This window comes from Galeopterus variegatus, unplaced genomic scaffold, assembly GCF_000696425.1.
Source record: "Galeopterus variegatus unplaced genomic scaffold, G_variegatus-3.0.2 Scaffold2139, whole genome shotgun sequence".
NCBI lineage: Eukaryota > Metazoa > Chordata > Mammalia > Dermoptera > Cynocephalidae > Galeopterus > Galeopterus variegatus.
Genome location: NW_007728250.1, coordinates 123,235 through 144,645, shown reverse-complemented (window position 1 = coordinate 144,645; position 21,411 = coordinate 123,235). Strand labels below are relative to the sequence as shown.

The window sequence follows — 21,411 nt, the reverse complement described above, 5'->3', positions numbered from 1 at the left end:
GCAACACTGAGGGTTGCAATCCGTTGCCGGACACAAAAAAAGACAAAAAGGAAAAAATAAAAAATAAAAAATAAAAAAAATAAAAAACAAAAAACCCCAAAAAACTGGAGGTGTCCTGTATTGCTAGGGCAATTATCGGGGAGCAACACCGAGGGTTGCGATCCGTTGCCGGACACAAAAAAAGACAAAAAGGAAAAAATAAAAAATAAAAAAAATAAAAAACAAAAAACCCAAAAAAACTGGAGGTGTCCTGTATTGCTAGGGCAATTATCGGAATCCTGCTGATGTAGCCAATTGTATCGTTAGCGCTAGGGCTCAGGGCCCACAGACCCTTCAAACACTTTGTACAGACTAGGTCACAGACCCCTCACATGGCTGGCTGGGTCACCAGACCCCTCACAAGCAGGTCCATGAGCTAGGTAATTGGGAAAAGATCCCAGGAGCTGTTGGCAGATGACACGAGCTCAGTCCTCAGCTTCCTCAGTAGCAGCAGCAGCATACAGCAGCCTCCAGCAGCAGTAGGGGCCTCCTTATAGCCCCCCACCCCCACCCCTGGGGAACCCCGGGGGTGAGAAGGGGTGGTAGAGCTGTGGATCAGAGCCACTGCGGCCTCCCTGGGGCCCACCACCCCTGCACCCCGGTGGGGGGAGGAGGGGAGGATGCTGCTGTAGATCAGAGCCATTCGTCCTTTATACTCAAGTCCGATAACCCAGGACACCTTGGTGTGAGTCAGACAACCCAGGAACACCTGGGTGCCCACGCACATCCACAGACAATACCCAAGGAACACCTGGGCACACATGAACAGTTACATCTTTACATCAAATGCTTGGCAAGATTCTCAACATCCGAGGAAGCCCTGACCATTTACCCATATTTTCCCTACATCTCCTTTCTACTCAGAGTTACTGCAAAGCTTCTCTCAATCCTTGGTCCCAAAGTGACCTACCTCACCTCTGTCCAGTAGTTGGTCTTCTAGTGAGGCATGGTAGTTCAGAAGTTTAGTCCTGATTCTGCCAGCCTTGTGACCTGGAGAAATTGATTTTCTCCCAGGCTTAGGGTCAGGATTAAATGAGTTATTATATGTAAAGCATATAGCAGGCATAGGGTACATAGGAAGCATCAATACCTCTTGGCTACTGTCCTTCCTTCATAGCTCACACTCTTTAGTCAGCAGACATTTATAGTACAGTTTCTATGTGCTACAGCCATAAAGATAAGTAAGAAATGGTCCCTATCCTTGAGTAATTTATATTCTAACATGCATGCATTTGCCCACAATTAAAATCCTTATTACCTCATCTTTCTAGCTATTTAAATGTTGTCCATAGCCCAGTTTGCTTTTTTTTCATGTCAGCTAACTTTTTCTTTCTTTTTTTGTGGCTGGCTGGTACAGGGATTAAACCTTGGACCTTGGTGTTTTCAGTACCACACACTCTAAACAACTGAGCTAATAAGCCAGCCCTGTGTCAGCTAACTTATGCATGACAAAGAACAGTTTTTCACATCTTAACTATTTCTGTTCAACTTTGATTCATCACTTACCATGTGCCCAAAATACTGTTAAGGACTGGAATGCAAAGATGGTATGTAAGCCGGTCTGTTTATTAGAAGCTGACAGGCTTTAGGGAAAACAAACAAACTACCACCACCCTTGCTCCAGGGATGAGACTAGAATCTACAAAATCTACAGAAGAGTTTAGTGCAGTGGTATCTTCTAAAAGACTTGTTGTGACCTCTTTTTTACAACTTTTCACTTGTGAACTGGCTACCTTGTATTTATTGCTTGTGTTAATGAGGATAAACAACCTCCATTCTCTCTTCTCCAAGGGGTCAGGTGTTAGCAGCAAGAGGGTACTTACTTCTTTTTGTTGAAACCTGGGAATGGGATTACTCCTTTCTCTCCCCAGTGGACTAATCTTGTAAAGTGGAAGCTATTTTCTTTCCTGGGGTTGAAGAAAAACCGGAGGAGCATAGAAAACCCTGGCCATCCATGCCTGGGTAGAACCACTTTGGTAAAAGTAACACTTTTGCTGCCACATATGGTAGAGATCCAGCAGACTACTGGGTAACACTGGTTTATATCCCTGTTTCCAGGGACATTCTCCCTTCCATACCAGGAGCTTCTTTTCAAAAGGCACACCTGAGGGAATCCTGGATGCAGAATAGGAAAGGTTGGCAATTCGCTTTCTCACACATACTGTTCTTTAAAAAATAATAAAATTTCTTTAAGAACTGAACTCAGAGACATCTCCTTGCTTTTATGATCATTATAGGTTTTATTTGGTTTGTTCATAATAAGTATATTAAATTTGATCTTATTTTAAAAGTCCATCCTGGCACAGAATTTAAATTAATGTCTTTCCGAATTATGAATGGGCATAGAAGCTCCTTTTAAAAAGCTTTAAGTATTTGTTGCCACAACAGGATCTTAGTATAATACTAAGCTTGAGAAAGATCGTTTTCTCAACAGAAATAATTTATTATTGATAGAGGCGATGTGAAATTATTAATTTTTTCTTGAAGCATGTTCTTTGTAAATGTTTTCTGGAGATGCATGAATTGAACTTAGTGATGTTCTCCCTTGATAAAACTTTATTTTATTTCATGTATTCTCTTGACTCCTGAGAGAATATGCAGTCTAGAGAGAGAACATAAAATCGTGCTAAAAACCCTACAAATGCTTTCAGTACATTACAGTTTACTTTTTGTTATCTGCTATGTTTCCTAGTGGTACATGAATACCACCACCCTCAGTGTTACATTTTGTGTTTTAGATGTCTTTGGTTCATTTATAGATGGTTGTCTATTAAAATTTCATATGCTTTTCATTTTGGCTTTACAATAATATTCTGGTTGATGTGAGTATACTGAAAGGAAAGTTTGCATTTAGAGTAATATGTTTTCTAGTTCAAAGAAAATACTGTTGTTCTATCATCAGATTATGTGATTTTTTAAAAAAACTTCCCAATAGTGGTGGAGATATGTAGATCTTAAAACATATTTAAGATATATGTTTCTGGTAACTCTTAGAAGGAAATGTATGTGTGTTTTAAACTAGCAGAGGAGTGCTTCAGACTGTGATCATTGGGGAAAAAAAAAATGGCATCCCCCTTTCTCCAACCAAGGAGATTGTTTTATGAACATAGTAAGAAACTGAAGTTAGCTCCAATTGAGGTTGTTGAGTTGGAAGAGAAGCATATGCCAGAAAAAATTCTATGAGCATTCTGAAAATACTGTTCATAGAGGCTTCAGCCCATTTAGTATTATTCATCACCATATTATTTTTATTTTATAATTTCCAGTGTACTTTTAACATAAATCTATAGTACTTGGACTAGCTGTGTTTACATTCTTTTCCATAAACCCCACAGATTCAAACTTCTGTTCTTTAACTGTTTGCTGTCACATTCTGTAAACTCAGGGGATTCGTCTTGGCTCCTAGGAAAAAAGTCTTTCTTACTCTCTCTTTCCCCTTTCCAGGATTCTTGGAACCTCAAAAAACTTCAGCTTTATGAAATAGAATAGGTCCGGTCTTTCTTCTTACAACCACTTTCCTCATTTCTCTCTTCCTTTGAAGATTCTGTAATACCTCTCGTACACACTCTGTCTGTATTAAGAGCGTTAGATTTCTTCAACCTCCATTCTCCATCTCTGAAATTTACCCAAGCCTTCACTGAAGACCTGAAGATACAGTTAGGGTACAATGACAGATAGAAATGAGTAAATGCTTTTAGCTTATCAAAAAAAAAAAAATGCTTGATACATCTGGGACTTTTTCAGTCTGTCCTCTTCTTTATGTAGCAAATGGCAAAATGGATCACTTCTCTAAAATAGATTTAACTTGTGAGGAGCTCTCCAGATTATAGTCCACAAATACTAATATGTTAATATCAGTTTCAGCCATAAATCATCTCTTTGGATCTCTGTCTCTTTCTCTGGAAATAGATTGTGAATGTAAATTTCAAACACTCATAATTTGTAGCGTGTAAGGAGAGAATGGTGAAAAGATGGGCTAGAATGGCTGTGCTGGGGATAGTGTGCTCACAATGGGGGACTGGGCTGTAGTGAGCCAACCTTTTCTCATTCCATGTCCTCTTTCCTTTTGGAACTCATTGGAGAATCATATAAAGTTATATGTCATTTGCATTTATCTCATCCCAATCTCTGCATCCTTTTTTTGAATTATGTGTGCCCCTGAATAAATGCTATCTACCATCCAATATTAAAAAAAAGAAAAAGAAAAAGATAAAGTGTGACAATATTTAGTATATGAGAGATTGAAAAGATAGGAAGTAGAAAACAGGAAAATGTATGTAACTTTGGAAGGAGTTCTGTATAGTACATTTAAGAAAGTTGGGGCAATTAATTTCTTTCTATTAATGTGTATATTCTTTTAAATTTAGGAATAGAAGGACAATCTGTAGAAGTTTCCAATATTGTGGACATTCGAAAAGTATATAATCGTGAGATTGCAATGAGAATTTCTTCTGAAATAAACAACCAAAATAAATTTTATACTGACCTAAATGGATACCAGGTGATTTTCCTTTAAAATATCTAAGTAATGATTGTATTAGTATGTAATTTTTATATAAGAAAATGGGACAGTTAATTTTGGATCCTTTGAAAAAAATATGCCTACAGTTACAAATTATTTCTAAAATAAAACTGAATTTTCATAACTATAGATTCTGTATTCAACCAGATTCCCAAAGTTATTTCCCAAACTATTTGAGAGACTTTTTTTTAGAACCTCTATTTGTAAGGATTTATTTTTTCAAAGAGAGATTTGGTGACCATTATGCATGTTAAGTACCTTAATGCTAAAATATGTATATGAATTTATCTACTAGAAAGGAAACATAATTAGTGATTGATGGATTATTTCTTGTTTTTTTCCTCATAAGAAATTGATCTATTCATATTTAGTTTATTCCTTATATATTTTTAAATGTATGATCTAATGGGCTCTTTTCAATTGCGTGAAAATCCTTTTCCTCTCTTTATCAACTTTTGTGTGTATGTGTGTATGTGTATAAATGTACACACGTTTATACACACATATGTATACATATACATAGACAAACATATCTATTTAAAAATGAGGGTAGGTATGCGAATAATCAAAGTTTTCATGAAATAGTTTTAAATAGTAGTAAGAAAATTAATTCATACAGTTTTTTCGGATTGTCGAATCTCTCACTTAATAGAGCACTTTTGATTCTTACCTATATCTCTATATTCTGAGTGTATGTGTGTGACAATGTATCTTTGAAATAATACAGTTTAAAACATCAGAATGTTTTTGAAACATTCACATTTTAGAAATTTCTGGCTATGAATAGAAATAATTTCACAACTAATGCTTTTACTTTGTTTGATATTCAACTGGGGATTAGTGGAAAGGATTGTGATAATTTTGTCTCCTATAATTTCCTGCAAAAGTTAAATTTAAACCTTTTCCAAAGCATAAAAATCACAGCATACATTCTGAATTAACATGTTAATTGTACTACAGCCATTTGGTTTTCAAATGCAACCCTGCAACCCTGATTTTATGGTGATTCATTTTCCTTGTATACCAAAGAAAGCCTTTCCTTAAAATCTTACAGAGCAATTATTTGTATGTGTGGGTGTATACATAAATGAGAAAACCTAGTAGAAATGAATAAAAATGTGAATTTTCTTTTCAAGGATTGAACATTTGGACAAATAGGAAAATATTATTTTTAAATTTATCTAAATATTTCTGCTTTTTATCTTTGGAAATAGTAGTCCTTGGGCAAAACTAGAAATCTAGACCCCCAGGTTAGGGGTGCAGGTAACAACAAAACAGTTGTGGTAGTTTTAAGTGTCTTTTTTATAAGTTTAGTATGCAAGTTTATTGGGATGGGAAGATCAGGATTTGAAAGGAGAAATGGAGAATTCTTTCAAGGTAGACTTTCTTTTTTAAAAATAATTTACAGCTGTTTCTTCACCAGTTTATTAATTTCCTAGGGCTGCCATACAAATTATCACAAACTGAGTGTCTTAAAACAATAGAAATCTATTCTTTCACAGTTCTGGAGGCTAGATGTCTAAAATCAAGGTGTCGGCAGGGTCATATTTTCTCCAAAGGTTCTAGGGAATTATCGTTTCTTGCCTCTTCCCAGCCTCTACTGGTTGCCAACAATCCTTGGCATTACTTAGTTTATAGATACATCACTCCAGTCCCCACTGTGTTGTTACGTATTGTTCTCCCTGCATTTTTGTATGCGTCTCTTGGTGCCCAGATTTCCCTCTTCTAAGGACACCAGTCATTGGGTTACGGCCACCCTAATCCAGTATTACCTCATCTATTTCTGCATAGACTCTATTTCAAAATACGATCACATTCACAGTTGTGGATGGACATGAATTTTGGAGGACACTGTCAACCCAGTACAACCAGTAAGTTGAGAGACATACTGCAGGGTTGTTGGGAAGACTAAAGGTCAGATTTGTGAATACCATGCCTTCTGTTCATGTGTATTCAATACACGTTAACTATTACGTAAACTTTGTACCTCTCTTTTTCTTAAGTTTCATGTCAAACTTTCATGAGTTTAAATAAGGAGATGGCATTTTTATGTGGTGTAAATAAGTTCACTGATAACAGGTTCTTGAGGTTAGAGTTAGTCACCATGACTTAGACTGGCTTGGGGTACCAGCAGTCTCTCTCAAAAAATAAAAGTTAAAGTTATATTTTCTGCATTCAGGTACTAGGCTATGAGAAACTGGCACTGAGAACTATCTGCATTGAAACTAAACAAGAAAAGTGAACATATAAATATGCATTTGATTATAATGTGATGTGTTAGAGGATTTGGTGGCGAGATCTGTGGTATTTTTTAAAGCCGATTCAAGAATATAAGAGATATTTCTTGAAAGGGGATAGAGAGCTATTATGTGTAGCATTCATTACAAAAACAGTATGTTAGATTTAAATGAGAAATGAATACTTAATACCTTTATGATTTGTTTTATGCAAATATTGGAGTGCTGGAAGACTTTCGTGAAGCATTTTTATTCTGAATTTAAGTAGGAATGTCTATTTTAAAAATCTGGACATGTTCTATCTTTCCCACTTAAAAATTGTTTCCTAAGATCCTAGTGATTTTTCTTCATATTGTTTTAAAGGATGTTTTCATTTTTAAATAATTTCTTCCCTTGAACAGAAAAGGAAGCTGCTACTTTTTCTCTTTGGAAGAAAAGTCATCTGTACTGAACACTAATTTTTTAAAGTACAATGTAAATATCATTTTTTAAGAGAATTATTTGGTTTTATAGATTCAACCTAGAATGACAATGAAAAAATTGCCTCTTCAAGCAAATGTCTATCCAATGACCACAATGGCGTATATCCAGGATGCTGAACATCGTTTGACGCTGCTCTCTGCTCAGTCTTTAGGTGTCTCGAGTTTGCATAGTGGTATGTATTGTTGAAATTCTTTTTTGCTCTGAAAAGTTTCAGTTCCAAGTGTATAATATTTCTCTTGGTCAAATGTTGTTATTGTCCTTTCCAGTTAAAAACTCCCTGTCTTCTTTCCAGCTTTTTTCTTTGAAGAACCAGACTGTTAGTTTTGGGTTTTATGAGAACAACTTAAAGTGATGAATTTTGTCAATCTTCAGATGAAGAAAAAGGGACATAAAACTCCACATCATGATTGTTTGTAAAGATAATTTACTTCTCCTGATAGCCTTTTGTTTGCAGAGGTCTCTGCCATCATCGTGATTTAACAGATATGCAAATTCAGACTCCTAATGTTTAGATAACTTCCCAAAGTTTGCTAGGAATTTTCATAATTCCAACTTAAGTCCTTCTCTGGATCATAGTCTTTCTATCCCACCCAGAAGAAGAAAGAGAGTAGAGATGGTACAGATATGGGGATAAAGAAGTATGGCTTTAAGGATTCCAAAAAGAGAGAAAGCAGTGCAGAGAAAGTGAAAGAAATAGATAGTAGACACTGATTAATTTTCGTAAAACTTTCTGAGAGACTTTGATCCTTTATAATACATATTTTAATTCGTTATCATACAGTTGTCAGTTGCTCTTCTTTTTTACATACTAACAGTTGCTAAACATAAATGTCCAGAAGAGTCAAGCAGATAATAAATGAGTGCAGATGCCTGGTGTGTGCATTGACAAAAACCCACTTTTTATATTAGGCATATATATGCATTCTATACTTCCACATACAGAAAAATTACTACTTCTCATTTTTTTTTTTTTTTTGTAGTCTTCATTAGACAAAATCAAATGAACTCATGCCATAAAGACATGAATTGAGTTAGGAACAAAAATAATAATGGCTTCACCCAGGGATCTGATATGGAGTGGTAGGGACCTGAGCAAATTAGAGAGCACATTCCCCATGTATGGTGGGACAGTGCTACTTCATGCCCTTTAATTGTCGCAATGGTTGTAGGGGCCCAGTTGGTTGCCAGTTTTTTAAGAAGAGTCCAGAAGTCTTGAATTTTTCAGGAAGTCGTCCAATCTATAAATGTTGGCGTAATTTTTTAAAAACACTGTGTAACAAAACATAAAACATCTTAGGCCTCTTGACTCTTGAGCCACCCATTTTTAAACCCTGCCTTAAATTCTCAAAATTGTGCCCTAAATAGGGAAGTAGACATTAGGACTCAAGCAGTGGTGAACCAAGCAGTATTATCTCACTTCTGGATAAAGACGAGTTGAGAAATAAAGCTTCTCTGCTTCTGCTGTTAGACACCTGAACACCCTAGTATATGAATGAAAACAATTTGAGTGCAATCCAGAAAATTATTAAGTGCCACGTGTTATATGGACTAACATTTGGAGGTAGGAGGAGAACTAGGAATTGCCAAAAGGTTGATGTACTAATGTGAGTGTGAAATGACAAGCTCTAGGTAGGCATGGGACCGCTTAGCCTGTGTGCCTGTGGTGTAAGTCCTAGATGGTTGTCTTCTAAAATATGAAGTAGTAACAACAAGAATTCTACACATCACTGATTATTTAAGAAACTAAACAGAGTTGGTTTAACTGTGTAAGAGTTATAGTTATTAAAATCTTCTATGTTAGATATTTCTCTCTTATATCAAAAGATCACTTAGTAGAGTAATGGATGTGAATGAATACACATGTTTTTATAATGTATATAACTTTAGTTTTTTAAGTCTTATTTGAGTATAATCTTAAATGTATACATATAGCTCTGGTTTTTTGTTCTGTTTTTAAGTTTTTTCAGTGCATAGTATCATAACCTAAACATTACCTTACAACTTAAACTAGAGGAAATGCAGAATTATCATGCAGCAAATGAAGGAAGCTTATATGACCCCTTTTAAACCAGAGGAGTCAGGACAGTGGCAATGCCACTAACAAGGAAGAGAGTAATGATAGATGTCTCCAAATTCGAGGGCCTCTTCAGAGAACTGCTACATATCAAGTAACCTAAATTTTATTTGCAAATCTTTTTTAGATCCTACCCGTCTGTATTTATCTCATTACTCCATGTGTGATGGGCATTTTGTAATAAACCTTACAAGCATTTTAAATTCCAAATGCTGGCACTAAAAGTTTTGGCGAACTTAATGTACTCTTCAGATTAATTTTTTTGAAAAAAGTTTCCTTTAAATTTTGATCTGTCCTGTCCCATTTTGAAATTTCCTATCAGATATTGCTAAACATTAATGAAGAGATGCAGAAATGCTATCCTGTTTTATGAATTTATACTAGCTGCTTTTGCGTTATCACCACGCGAAAGCCCATGAGTGGTTTGTACAGATCTACCTCCTTGATTAGAAGGAAAATTTAAAGCAAGACATCATGCCTTCTACTTAAGTGATCCTCAATGAATATCTATATTAAATAACCCTGGTCAGTTTGTTTGTTTATTTATTTGTTAGGTCAGATTGAAGTTATCATGGATCGAAGACTCATGCAAGATGATAATCGTGGCCTTGAGCAAGGTGTTCATGATAACAAAATTACAGCTAATTTATTTCGAATACTACTAGAAAAAAGAAGTCACCTTAATACGGTAGGAAAAAAATAACTGGCATGTTTTGATGTTGTTTGTTCCTTGTCACCCAAAACTGGAATTATGGCTTTTCACTTTTAACATTTAAAAAAAAATTTTTTTTTTTTTTACAATTTCCAGTGTTGAGATATCTTTATAATAGATTTAGCCTACAGTCACAGAAAGAGAAAGTAAGTTATAAATATCATGTAAGATTTGCATTTATGTCATCGTATTTTTTAGTTTGCATGTTATGTAGATAATGTCAATAATTATGTAGATAATAATTATGTAGATAATGTCAAGGAGTCAGTTTGGGTGAAATTTCTTGAAATTATTTTGAAAAAATATTTAAAAATTGAGCTAAAAAGGAGTTAAAGAACCTCAGTCACATAGTGAGGAGATTAAGTTTGATTAGTAGAATTTATTTGAAACCCTGATGTACTCATTCTAGTCTTATATTCATCACTTGAAAATGGATTTACTTGTTTCTCTTCCATGTTCAATTTTCATTCATCAAAACAAAAACCCATCACTCTGTGTTAAACAATCTAGCTAAAGCCCAGCTGGACCTGAAGGATGCTTATTCAGGTGACAGCAAAGTTATCCTCAGAGTCCTCCATAAACTACTGATTACCCACCTCAGATGGCCCCATACATGGTCCTCTTTCTCTTTCTTCCATTCTCCTTTCTTCTGCACTGTTTCAAGTCTTTTCTATTCTTTTTAGCCAGTGACCTCACCTTCTACTTTACAGAGAGAGCAGCCTTAGAGCTCTCTGTTCTAGATATTAAACATCTCTCCCACTCTTTCCTCTTTCCCTCCTGTTACAGTAGAGACGTTTACCTTTCTTTCATCTTAGGTTCGTCCTGTGACTTGTCCTTGGGACTTACCCTCTTCACCCTCTTCAGCATCCTATTCATCTTCTCTCCAGCACTTCCCCAGGCTTCGAAACATTCTTCGTTTTCTCCTGCTGAAGATAAAAACAAAACAGCCCTTGCTTAGACTCATTCCCATTTTCCCTATGCTATCCTGGCTCTCTTACTTGATTGAGCCAGAGTTTATGAGATGAGTTCATTTCATCACTTCCTTCTCACACTCAATTTATTTCATCTGGCTTTAGCCTCTTCTCAGCTGTTAAATAGTAGAGCCCACAAGCCTTGGCCCCGGCCTTCTCCTGTTCTCATTTTATATATTATCCTTTGGCAGTCTCTTCTACTCCTGTGGTTTCTGTTACTACCTCTACACATATGGAACCCACAAATATATATCCCTAGCTTAGTCTCGCCATATATCTAGTTGCTTCCTAATATTTCCTTCTGTGTTTGTAAGGGCACCTCAAGCTTGATATATCCACAATCACTCTCATCTCTCTTCTCCCCAAACTTGGTGCTTTTCCCCAGTTTTCCCTTTCTCATTGACCATCCATCCAGTGCTGGGCCAGATTCCTAGCATCATCCCTGATAGACACCTCTCCCTCACCAGCCCCTTTCTCAAAGTAGTAATCAACATTGCCTATCTATCTCATTGCCTAAATATTTCAAATCCATATGCTTCTATACTTCCACCACCCTAATCTAAACTGACGTCATGTTTTTCCTGGATCTAGTCTGTACACGCTCCATATGCTCTCCTCTTTCTGCCATATCTGTTCTTAACCCAGTAGGCAGAGTGGTTTTTGGTTTTTTTCAAAACCAAATCTAACCCCTGCTCAACCCCTGTGATGTTATCTCATTGCCGTCAGTGTAAAAGCCACAATTCTTACTGTGGCCTACAGAGCCCCTCATGATGTGGGTCCGGCCTGTCCCTTGGGCATCTGGCATGCCTCTCACTGTGTCTGCCCAAGGCCTACTGGTTTTCTTTCAGTCCCAGGTATTTCCCATGCCTTCTCCCCTTTGCACATGCCCTGTCATTCTCTCTGCCCCAGGGACTGTTCGTAAGAATTCAGATCAGAGCTCACTCCATCAGCTGCTTATGGACCAAGTCAAAGCCCCTTCTCCTATGCTCCCTCTGAACTGTGCATCTCACCTTCATGCATGTGATTATTTGATCATTGTCTTTCCTCCGCCGTTGCACCATAAACTCCATGAGAGTAAGGACTTGTCTTTCTCTGCTTCTAGGATTGTTCCTTGCAGAGGAAGCACCCGATATATGTTGTATGAATGAATACACAAGTGCATAGATGAATGAGCTCTTGTTACAGAACATTGTGCCGCTGTATTTACTGCAATTTTTGCTTATTACCTTGTCATCATATGTATCCCCCTACTAGATTCTGGGGGCTTGTCTCCTTCATTTTCCTGTGGGCTATGGGGTTTCCTTGCCTGTGGTAGACATTCTGCAGATGAAACACAAGTTGATAGAATGAAATGGCAATAGCTAATTAAAGCAAAGAATTCTTCCAGTATGTAGAGTCTTTTAGAAAAAAAAATTAATATCCATTTTAGATGTCAAGATTTATACCACTTCTTGAGACTCATGGATTAAATCAATTACTTACAAGATAGCTTAGTTTTAAGGACTAAAACTGCATAGGAAAATTATCATCTGAGTGTTGGCAGTTACTGTCTTTTGCTCTTCCTAAGAATGTATCTGGCTTATATGATTTTCTCTCTACATTGACACTAATATACAAAACTTCTGTTAACTGTGGCAGTAAAAATTTTCATGTCAGCTCTATAAAGCTTTCACTTCAAAATTAAATAAGTGATTTGTTTATTCCCATCCAAAATTCTTTTGATAGTAATTGATTGAAATCTGATCCAATGTTTTTATAATCCTATGTTGGTTAAAATTTTCTTTTACTCAGCTATAGATTATGGGACTTAGATCAATAGCTTCTTTTAAATAAAAAATGAACTAGAGGAGATAAAATAGATTTTAATTTCTAGTGAAATTGATTAAAAAGACATATGTTACATGTGATATACCTTAAATATTTTAGAAAGTGTTTTTAATTTCAACTCAGACTCTAATGTCTTAAATATCAATAGTGGAAAGTGAAGTGGGGAGACTTCACTGGATAGGAAAGGGCTTTATAAACTCTGGGTTTTTCATAAGACTTACAGTTATAAGGTTACCTTTCTAGGAGGCTCATTAAAATATTAGTAGTTCAACAGTTAAATATCTTATTGAGCCCCTTATTCCTGTAAATTAAGAAAGTACATGAATGGTGGAGCCCTGGGTGAGACTTTGCCCTGCCAGCCTGTCCAGCCTCCAGCAGTGTTATTTGCTCAAGGTACTTTATGGTACTGAACCACAACTCTTCTATAAACTTCTCTTTCCTGTCTTTCTAAAGACCAGAAACTGCACAGTTTTGTAATTCTCAAAGTGCCTAACATTATTATTTCCTTTTACAAAACTTTCATCAAAATGTCTTTGAGTCCGAATCATTGTTTTATTCCAAAAGTAGTTAAAGGGTGAAGAAGCTTGCACTTTTGATTCCAAAGGGAGCTCTCTTTCCTCTAGAAGGTTAGGGACGTATCTGGGTGTGATTTTCCAGCACAGGTTCACAGAGTGATGTGTGATTCCATGAGATTCACCTCATGCAGAAGCTTTTAAGCTTTGCATTCCCAGGGCCCTGATTCTGTACATTTGGTTTAGAACCCAAGAATCTATGTTTTTTAAAGGCTTCCCAAGTCATTCGGTTGTATGGTTAATTTGGGGAACTACCCAGAGTCAAGAGAACTGATCTGGCTTGGGGGATTAGTATATATGCACATTATTGCTTCTAGGTATAGGTGGTCAGTTAAGAAGTGTCCTATCTACTCACTGAAGTGTCCAGGAATTTCTCCAAGAGCATACAACAAAGCCAGAGAGCTTTTTCTGAATGTTTCTTGACCTGGAATGGACTTAATACCTCCCAAATCTGATAAGGCAGGTGTTTTCCTTTCTGTTGGAATCTTTTATCTTTTGTTACTCAAAAGTGATTTTGTCAGCAATCCTGACCTAGATTATGAAGTGCTTTGATCTTGGAGTACATTTAAAGTGTCTTGTTGAAAATGTTCCCTCTCTATTCATGTTATTCTACAAGCTGCATTAAATTTTGGTATTGTTGGAGAATATTATTTTATAGGCTTTATTTAATCTTTCCTTTAAAAAATAATGTGGAATGGATACATTTTCTACAGCTCTTTCAGACATCATATTTTTGTGTGAGTATCTTAATATTGCAGTGTCCCTCTGCTGCCTTTAAATTTCTTTTTCTCTCTTCCTGGTCTCAACTGTCATGACATCAACTGTCAGTTGCTGGCACCATGCTAATCACTGTTTGCTAGCATCCTTCTGTCCAGTACTGATCTGACATTCTGAATGTTAAGCTCTGTATTTCTCTTGATCCTATCTTGTCACACAGATAAGTAGCCAATCCTTTTATTTGAGCCCTGTATTATAAAAAGGATGCAAAATCAGAATATATCATCGAAGTAGTCATCTAAAAAAATAAGATAAATTAAGTTTGTTTTAAATACAGCTGGTGATCAAAGGACCTTTTTACATAATTATTTTCTCTTCTTAGTTCTTCAGTGTGTCTGTATTTACTCCTTAGGCATTATTGGTTAGGAGTCTACTTAGTCATTCATTTAATTAATTTTGTATGTGATCTAGCATATTTGTATTTCCAACCTTGGTAGACTTATTTAATGTTTGAACATACAGGACTGTTGCCTGTAAGTTTATGCCATAGCAAAGAGTAAAGTATTTTTAAATTATACTGAATAACCAGTGTGCTGAATGAATGTGTGATAACTATTCAATAACATGTAAAACAGTTTCTGTTTTGGGAATAAAATAGAATGAAGCAATTGGCAATGACTTACTACGTTTCTTTAAAGAAAACAATTGATGATCTAGATACGCTCCCTGTGTTATTTATATTTAGAAATCGGATTTATTTTGAGAGTTTTTATTCTTTAAGGTCCTATTATTGGGTAACATTTAGCTCCTATCATATAGTAACATTATAGAATGTAGCCTTGGATCATTACATGCCTTTATGCTCTTGTTAAGTGTATAAATGAAACCATGAGAATATAATGGGTGAAACCTGAAGGACAAGAGAGATAATGTTTGATGATGTGAAGATATGTGAACATCCCGGTCATTCTACTTTAAGAGTTTTGTGATAGGTTGAGAGTTTCCATAAAAAGTGATGCCTTGTCCTAAAGTGTCCATGGGAAATTTTTTCAGTATTTTTAGTATTAAATCAACAGAGAGGGTATTTTTAGACATGTGAGTTAGGTGGACCTTATTCATTTTTTTATATTTTTTATAACTGAACTTGATAGTCTTCTATGTATTTTGTAAGACTGTTATTTATAAAATATAATAAAATCAGAGTATTCATATATCCTTATATTTAAACTCTGTCATGTAATTCAATTATTTTTTCTTGATAGGAAGAAGAAAAGTATCCGGTCAGTTATCCTTCCCTCCTTAGCCATGTAACTTCTTCTTTCCTGAATCATCCAGTCTTTCCAATGACAGAAAAGTTCACTGCACCCACCCTTGAGATGCTGGATGAATTCTCTCCGTTACTGTCATCTTTGCCTTGTGACACTCATTTGGTTAATCTGAGGACAATACAGTCAAAGGTATATCCAAAAATATGTCTATAAAAAATTACTGTTTATAATTACATATTTTAAGGGGTAAGGAGAGGGGGAGAGTTAACTATAAGCTTTGTTACTATACTTCAAGGAATGATGAAGAGGACTTCACCTTTAGTCAAAATTATTATGCCTTTTATTTGACTTTTGCTCTGTAGTTTAGAGTATAATTTTGCTTCTGATACTAATTTCTTGGTTTCTCAGAAAAGTTCTGTGCGGTGAACAGGTCAGGGCATATCATCTTCTTTTTACAGATAAGGAAGGTAGTATTGGCCTAAAGTCATAATTAGTAGATAGGAGAACCAGGCCTTAAGGTCAGGTCTACTGACTTTCTCCATTCATTTCTCCTCGTTAGTCAGTGTTTCTCAGGAGTCAGAGAAGTAGAAAGCATAGTGCTTAATTATTTCAGTATTAGAGGCTTTGTGTTTTCATATCTTTCTCTTGAAAATCACTGCAATTTAAACCTTCATACTGAGAAACCAACTGTTTAGGAAAATATTGGAGGGAGAGCATGGGAAAGTTTTATTAGGTATGAAACTTAATTCAGCTAGACTCTTTTAGTTTACATATATGCTTGTTTTTAACATCAAATAGATTGCATTTGAAAAGAATAAGACATTTGACATCAGTCTAATGTGTTGTGGAGCTGTTTCAGTATTGTGAATTGACATATATTTAGCTGGAAATAGTAAGTGGTTATGGATTTTGTGGAAAATATCCTATGATAAATGGCCTAAGTATGAAAGGAAGGGGATTCTCATGTTTAAAGACAACATAAGAGGAGAGAAATGTTTAATTTAAGAACAAAGAACTAAAGTACACTAAGTAAAGATAAATGCCAATAATTTGGACATTTAGGGATTTACAAACTTTATGTTCAAGATGAGGACCTTATGCCTGGCTATGCAGGAGAATATACATGGCATGTAATAATGAATGCAAGTGAAAGCTAGAGGCCTGTGTATATATATCTCTCTGTGTTGAAAGTCTTGTTTTATAACATGAGTGAACTTGCAGGATTTATTTCATACCTACTACACACCAGTTACTGCCATACTCACTAGGGATAAAAATGTGAACAAAACAGAAAAAAGCCCTTGCACTTCTGGAGTTTAAATTCTAGTGAGAGGAGAAAAGAAGGCAGAAAAAAAAAGAAAAACATAATATGTTAGATGGTGATAAGTGTAATGTAGAGGAAAAAAAGGGAAGGGAGGGCGATTCAGAGTAGAGATACGAGTTTGATTAGGGTGGTTGGAAAGGGCCCCACAGAGAAGGTGATAATGGAGTAAAAATCTCAAGGAGGTCAGGGAATATGAAAGTCACACAGATTTCTTGTGGCGGAGTGCTCCAGGCAGAGATAAGGGCGAGCATGAAGGGCCTGAGACAGGAGATATGGTCAGAACGTAAGCTCCATGAGAGCTAGGCTTTTCTTTTATTCATTGCCATATCCCCCTGCCTGGAAGAGCGCCTGCACATAGTAGGGGCTCAAAAACTATCTGCTGAATGAGTGAATTGTGTGAATGTTCTTTCTAGCATTCTGCCATGGATGGTCTTTTGTGGCTCATGGAAAGAGAAGACTAGGGATGGAAAGCTTCCCTAAGGTAATATGTCATTAATGTTATGAGCTAAAAGAGAACAAAAGGATAGAGTGGAGGGCACCAAAGACTCTGGGCCTCAGGTCACCACCTCAATGCATAAATGGTAGAGGCCATTAGCAACCTGAAGAATGCAAAGGCATTGGGGAGGACAGAGGCCCCTGTCCCTTAGCCTCACTTCTGGATGTTCTCTACCCTGTAATTTTTTGAAATGTGTTTTGTGGAAGCAGCTCAAGCTGACTAGAGTCAGTGAGTGTGGGGTTTAACCTATATTCCAAGGCACTTGTTTTCCATGTCACCTCTTTTTAGTGGTAATTTACTTCCTTATTTTCTTCCTGCTGTTGGCTATCTTCCTGTAATACAGATCTAATCACTTCCCAGATTAAAAATCCCATTGCCTACCAAATTGGTTCAGACTCCTAAGCATTCAGGCCTTCTGCAATCTGGCCTCCACTCAGTGGGGCTTCCCCTTGCTCCTCCCACCTTTGGACAGGTGGATGGCCTTCACTGCCTGTGGTCACTGACTGTGACTCAGCTACCATTTATTAAGTGGGGCAAATATCAGATATGCCTGCATCAGGTCTGTTGTGAGAAGTAGATGTGAAATAATGTGAAAGCCCTTCGAAAACAGAATCACTTCGTAAACATACCTAGTTATCCTGATGTGCTTACAGTATATGCCACTTAGGGTGCAAATTGGGGTTTTAGCAGAGGGTGTAGAGAGCAATTTAACAACATAAAGATTTGACCAGGAAGAATAAAAACAAACGTTAATGCTTATCAATAACTACCATGCTAGTACATAATCTGAACTAAATATTGGGGGCTGTTTCACAATATTGTATCAACTGGTGCTGGTTCCTATGTTAGCCTTATTTATTATTTATCATTATCTTAGCACATATTTATAATAGTTGTTTAAAAGCCCAGTAATAATCCAACGGGATTGATTGGTTCATTGAGAGGGAGGGGGCGAGGGAGGAATTGGTAAAGGGACACAAAAATCAACTACATTGTTTATTAATAAAATAAAAAACAAAACAAAACCAAAAAAACCCAAAACTACTACTTTAAAGAATTGTTCTCTGTCCCCTAACCTCTGATAATAGAAAGATAATCATGGAAGAAAGATGATGGGGGTATTGATTCAAAGAAAGTTGTTACTTACAAGGTGTCCAGTGTCATTCCATGGTTATACTAAAAGACAGACAAAAATGACTCAATGAATAAATCCAAGCACTAGACCTAAACATTTTGGATTGTGTTCCTGTTTTTTCGTGCTGGCAGCATACAATAATAGGTTGTTCATTTGGAGATTGGAACTCATTTTTCCCCTTAAAATAATGTCAACGTAGAGACCAGCTTCCAGTGTAAGCCAGCCTGCATTGGCCTGTGTCTAGGTAAGCGTTTTCCTAAGCACCACAGTGGTTTCATGAGAAATGTGCCTGAGAACCACCTTGGCATGGCAAGGGCACATGTCTATTCCTGCAGAGTGAGAGAGGTGAGGTGTGGGCTGGAGTTGTGATAACCAGCTGAGGTGGTTCAGCAGTTCCAACACCAGTCCTCAGATTCTCTGTGTCCATATCGCACCTGGGAGATTTTAAAAATAGAGACTTTTACAAATTTCCTCATCTCTGAGATTCTGATTCTGTATATCTGAATGGAGAGCCTAGGAATTAGTAATTTTTTAAAAGAACTCTCCTTCTGATTCCAGAAATTGCTGAGTTATCTCCATGTCCTAAATTGGGAAAGTAAGGCTTAGAGAATAAATGATTAAAATAAAACTACCCAACAGTAAATGACAGAATCAAATCCACGGCCAGGTCTTCTGAATGTGAGTGCTGTGTGTGGCATTCTCCTTCTGATTCCAGAAATTGCTGAGTTATCTCCATGTCCTAAATTGGGAAAGTAAGGCTTAGAGAATAAATGATTAAAATAAAACTACCCAGCAGTAAATGACAGAATCAAATCCACGGCCAGGTCTTCTGAATGTGAGTGCTGTGTGTGGCATCTGAGGTAGTATTTAAGTGTAGAGTTACTAAAATCTGTTCCTAAAAGTCCAGTTTTTCAGAAATAGTTCTATATTAGTAGAAGACTTTATGTTTTATCTAGACACAGCTTGCTTTTCTACTTTTTATCTGTTTCTGGAAAATGATTGTATGCCATGTCATTGCAATCAGATGAAGAGGGAACAAACATCTCTAGAAGGGCCTGCCTGAGAGCATGTGATGTGGCCTAGGCCATTCCAGCTGCTGTCTGGGATTTAACTGTTAGCTTCCTCGTCCTGTAGGTCTGTCCTCCAACTCTCTTCTCTTGATAACTCCCTTTCCCTACACCATCCATGGCTTAAGATACTACAAAGAAGCTTCTATAAAGGTTTGAAAATGGGGGGCAGGAGCACCCTACATGGGAAAGCCGTGCCATCAGGAAAGAGTAATTATTTAAGGAGAAGGGGGTCTTGGCAGAGAGGATGCTGGGAGAATCTCATGGGACAGTTCAGCCTGGAGTAGAGGGACAAAAAGGAACCTGATGAAGCCATTCAGCCATGCTTCATGGAAACCATTCTGCCTTGATGTTTTGAAAAGCAATATGTAGTTCAGCTTTTTTGTTTTCCTGTTTTCATATTGCTTCCAGTGCTTTTACATTCAGACATTTTAATTTAATTTACATATACACACACATATAATACATTTAACTCTATTTGCTGTGGCAATTATTTTGATTTGTGGTTAACTTTCTTGCAAATAGAATAATTATTTCAACATCAGCACCCCTTATCGGGTAAGATTTTCTCTCTCCACTTGTTTTTGCCACCCTTTCTTTTCTTATAAAAGGCAGTTCACAGTTTTTACTTATTTTGGCTTTCTTATAAGAATTGATTGGTGCTTTATTGATCTCCCTAGCTTCTGGAAAGGTGAAAATTATGGGGGGGAAATTTCCTTTGTTGTACATTTCTAAGAGCATCCATTCACCTTTCATTTCTTTCTGTCATCTTATCTTGTTGATCAAAACAGGATAGCTGTTATTGGACATTTTAATGAGTGCCCTGGAAAATGAATTTCTACTGGTTATTTCCTGTCTCAGGTCTTGTAACAGAGTGTACAGTTTTTTAACCTGTCCATCTGCCAGAGTGTACTACAGATGAGTATTGTTAGGCATTTTCAAAGAATCTGAGAGGGTTGGAGAAATTCTCTTGCCAGGTATTTAGCCGTGTCTAATGGCACATAGCCGTTCTATGTGCACCTTAGAAGTCCTGCAGGGAGGAAGGGGTTACACTACTCTTGGAGAATCTGATCAGTTATGACCCTTTTCTTCCCCAGAAAAACAACAGGTAGTCACATAATGTTAACTACAGTTTTGTTAAGTTTACTGTTTTGCAACACTCATGTTATTGAGCAGATCAAGTTTCCTTTGCTGTAAGAGAGAAATAGTACAACTCTCACAGCTTAAGTTCTCATTCACTTTAGCAGAGGAATATCTGCCTATTCCTTTCCTTGAGAGAGACTGTCATGCATGTATGATTTTCAGAATGACTTTAACATCCTTTTTGAAATGGATGAGTGGATGGGTGGGTAGGTGGCTAGAAATTACAATTTACAAACCTTGCTTTTGAATTGATATATATTTTGATGTCATAGTTTTATAGCTGTGCTAGAACTATTGATCAAATACTTCCTTTTTCCAGCCTTAAATCAGAGGGGTTATCTCCTTTAGCTTATACCATTTTGTTATTTTTACATTAAAAATAATCCTTATCCCTCCCCTCCTGGCTAGTTGTCCATGAGCACCAATTCACAGTAAGATCAAAGGCAGGAGAATAAAGCTGCCAGAGTCAGATCACTTGAGTTTGCATGTGGCTCCTCAACCTGCTATACCTGTGACTTAGAGCATGACACTTAACTCTCTAAGTCCCAATTTCCTCATTAGTAGCATGGGATGATAATAGTGCCCACCTTTAACATGTTCTGAGGACAAATGTTTGTAAAGTGCTTAAAATAGCATTTGGCACATAGTGAGCCCTATAAATGCTTGACAGGTAAAGGTTCTCAACTGTGATAATTCAGTCATGAGCAGTTGTGATTGTGTTACTAATAATGAAGTAAAAATGTTGGCACTTTTTTTTATAAATTAGAGAAGGTTGACTTACTGGCAAAGTAAATCTTTTTTTTTTTTTTTTTTTTCTTTTTTTT

The 21,411-nt window shown here is 36.6% G+C and overlaps 1 protein-coding gene across 1 annotated transcript in view; it reads left to right on the top strand.

The window, feature by feature from the left end:
* MAN2A1 (mannosidase, alpha, class 2A, member 1) overlaps positions 1-21,411 on the top strand; it is a 167,834-nt gene that overhangs the window by 139,177 nt on the left and 7,246 nt on the right. The window contains exons 17-20 of the mRNA XM_008580652.1: positions 4,407-4,540; positions 7,312-7,453; positions 9,910-10,043; positions 15,417-15,611. Coding sequence (XP_008578874.1) covers positions 4,407-4,540; positions 7,312-7,453; positions 9,910-10,043; positions 15,417-15,611 — 605 coding nt within the window. The remainder of the gene's footprint in view (positions 1-4,406; positions 4,541-7,311; positions 7,454-9,909; positions 10,044-15,416; positions 15,612-21,411) is intronic.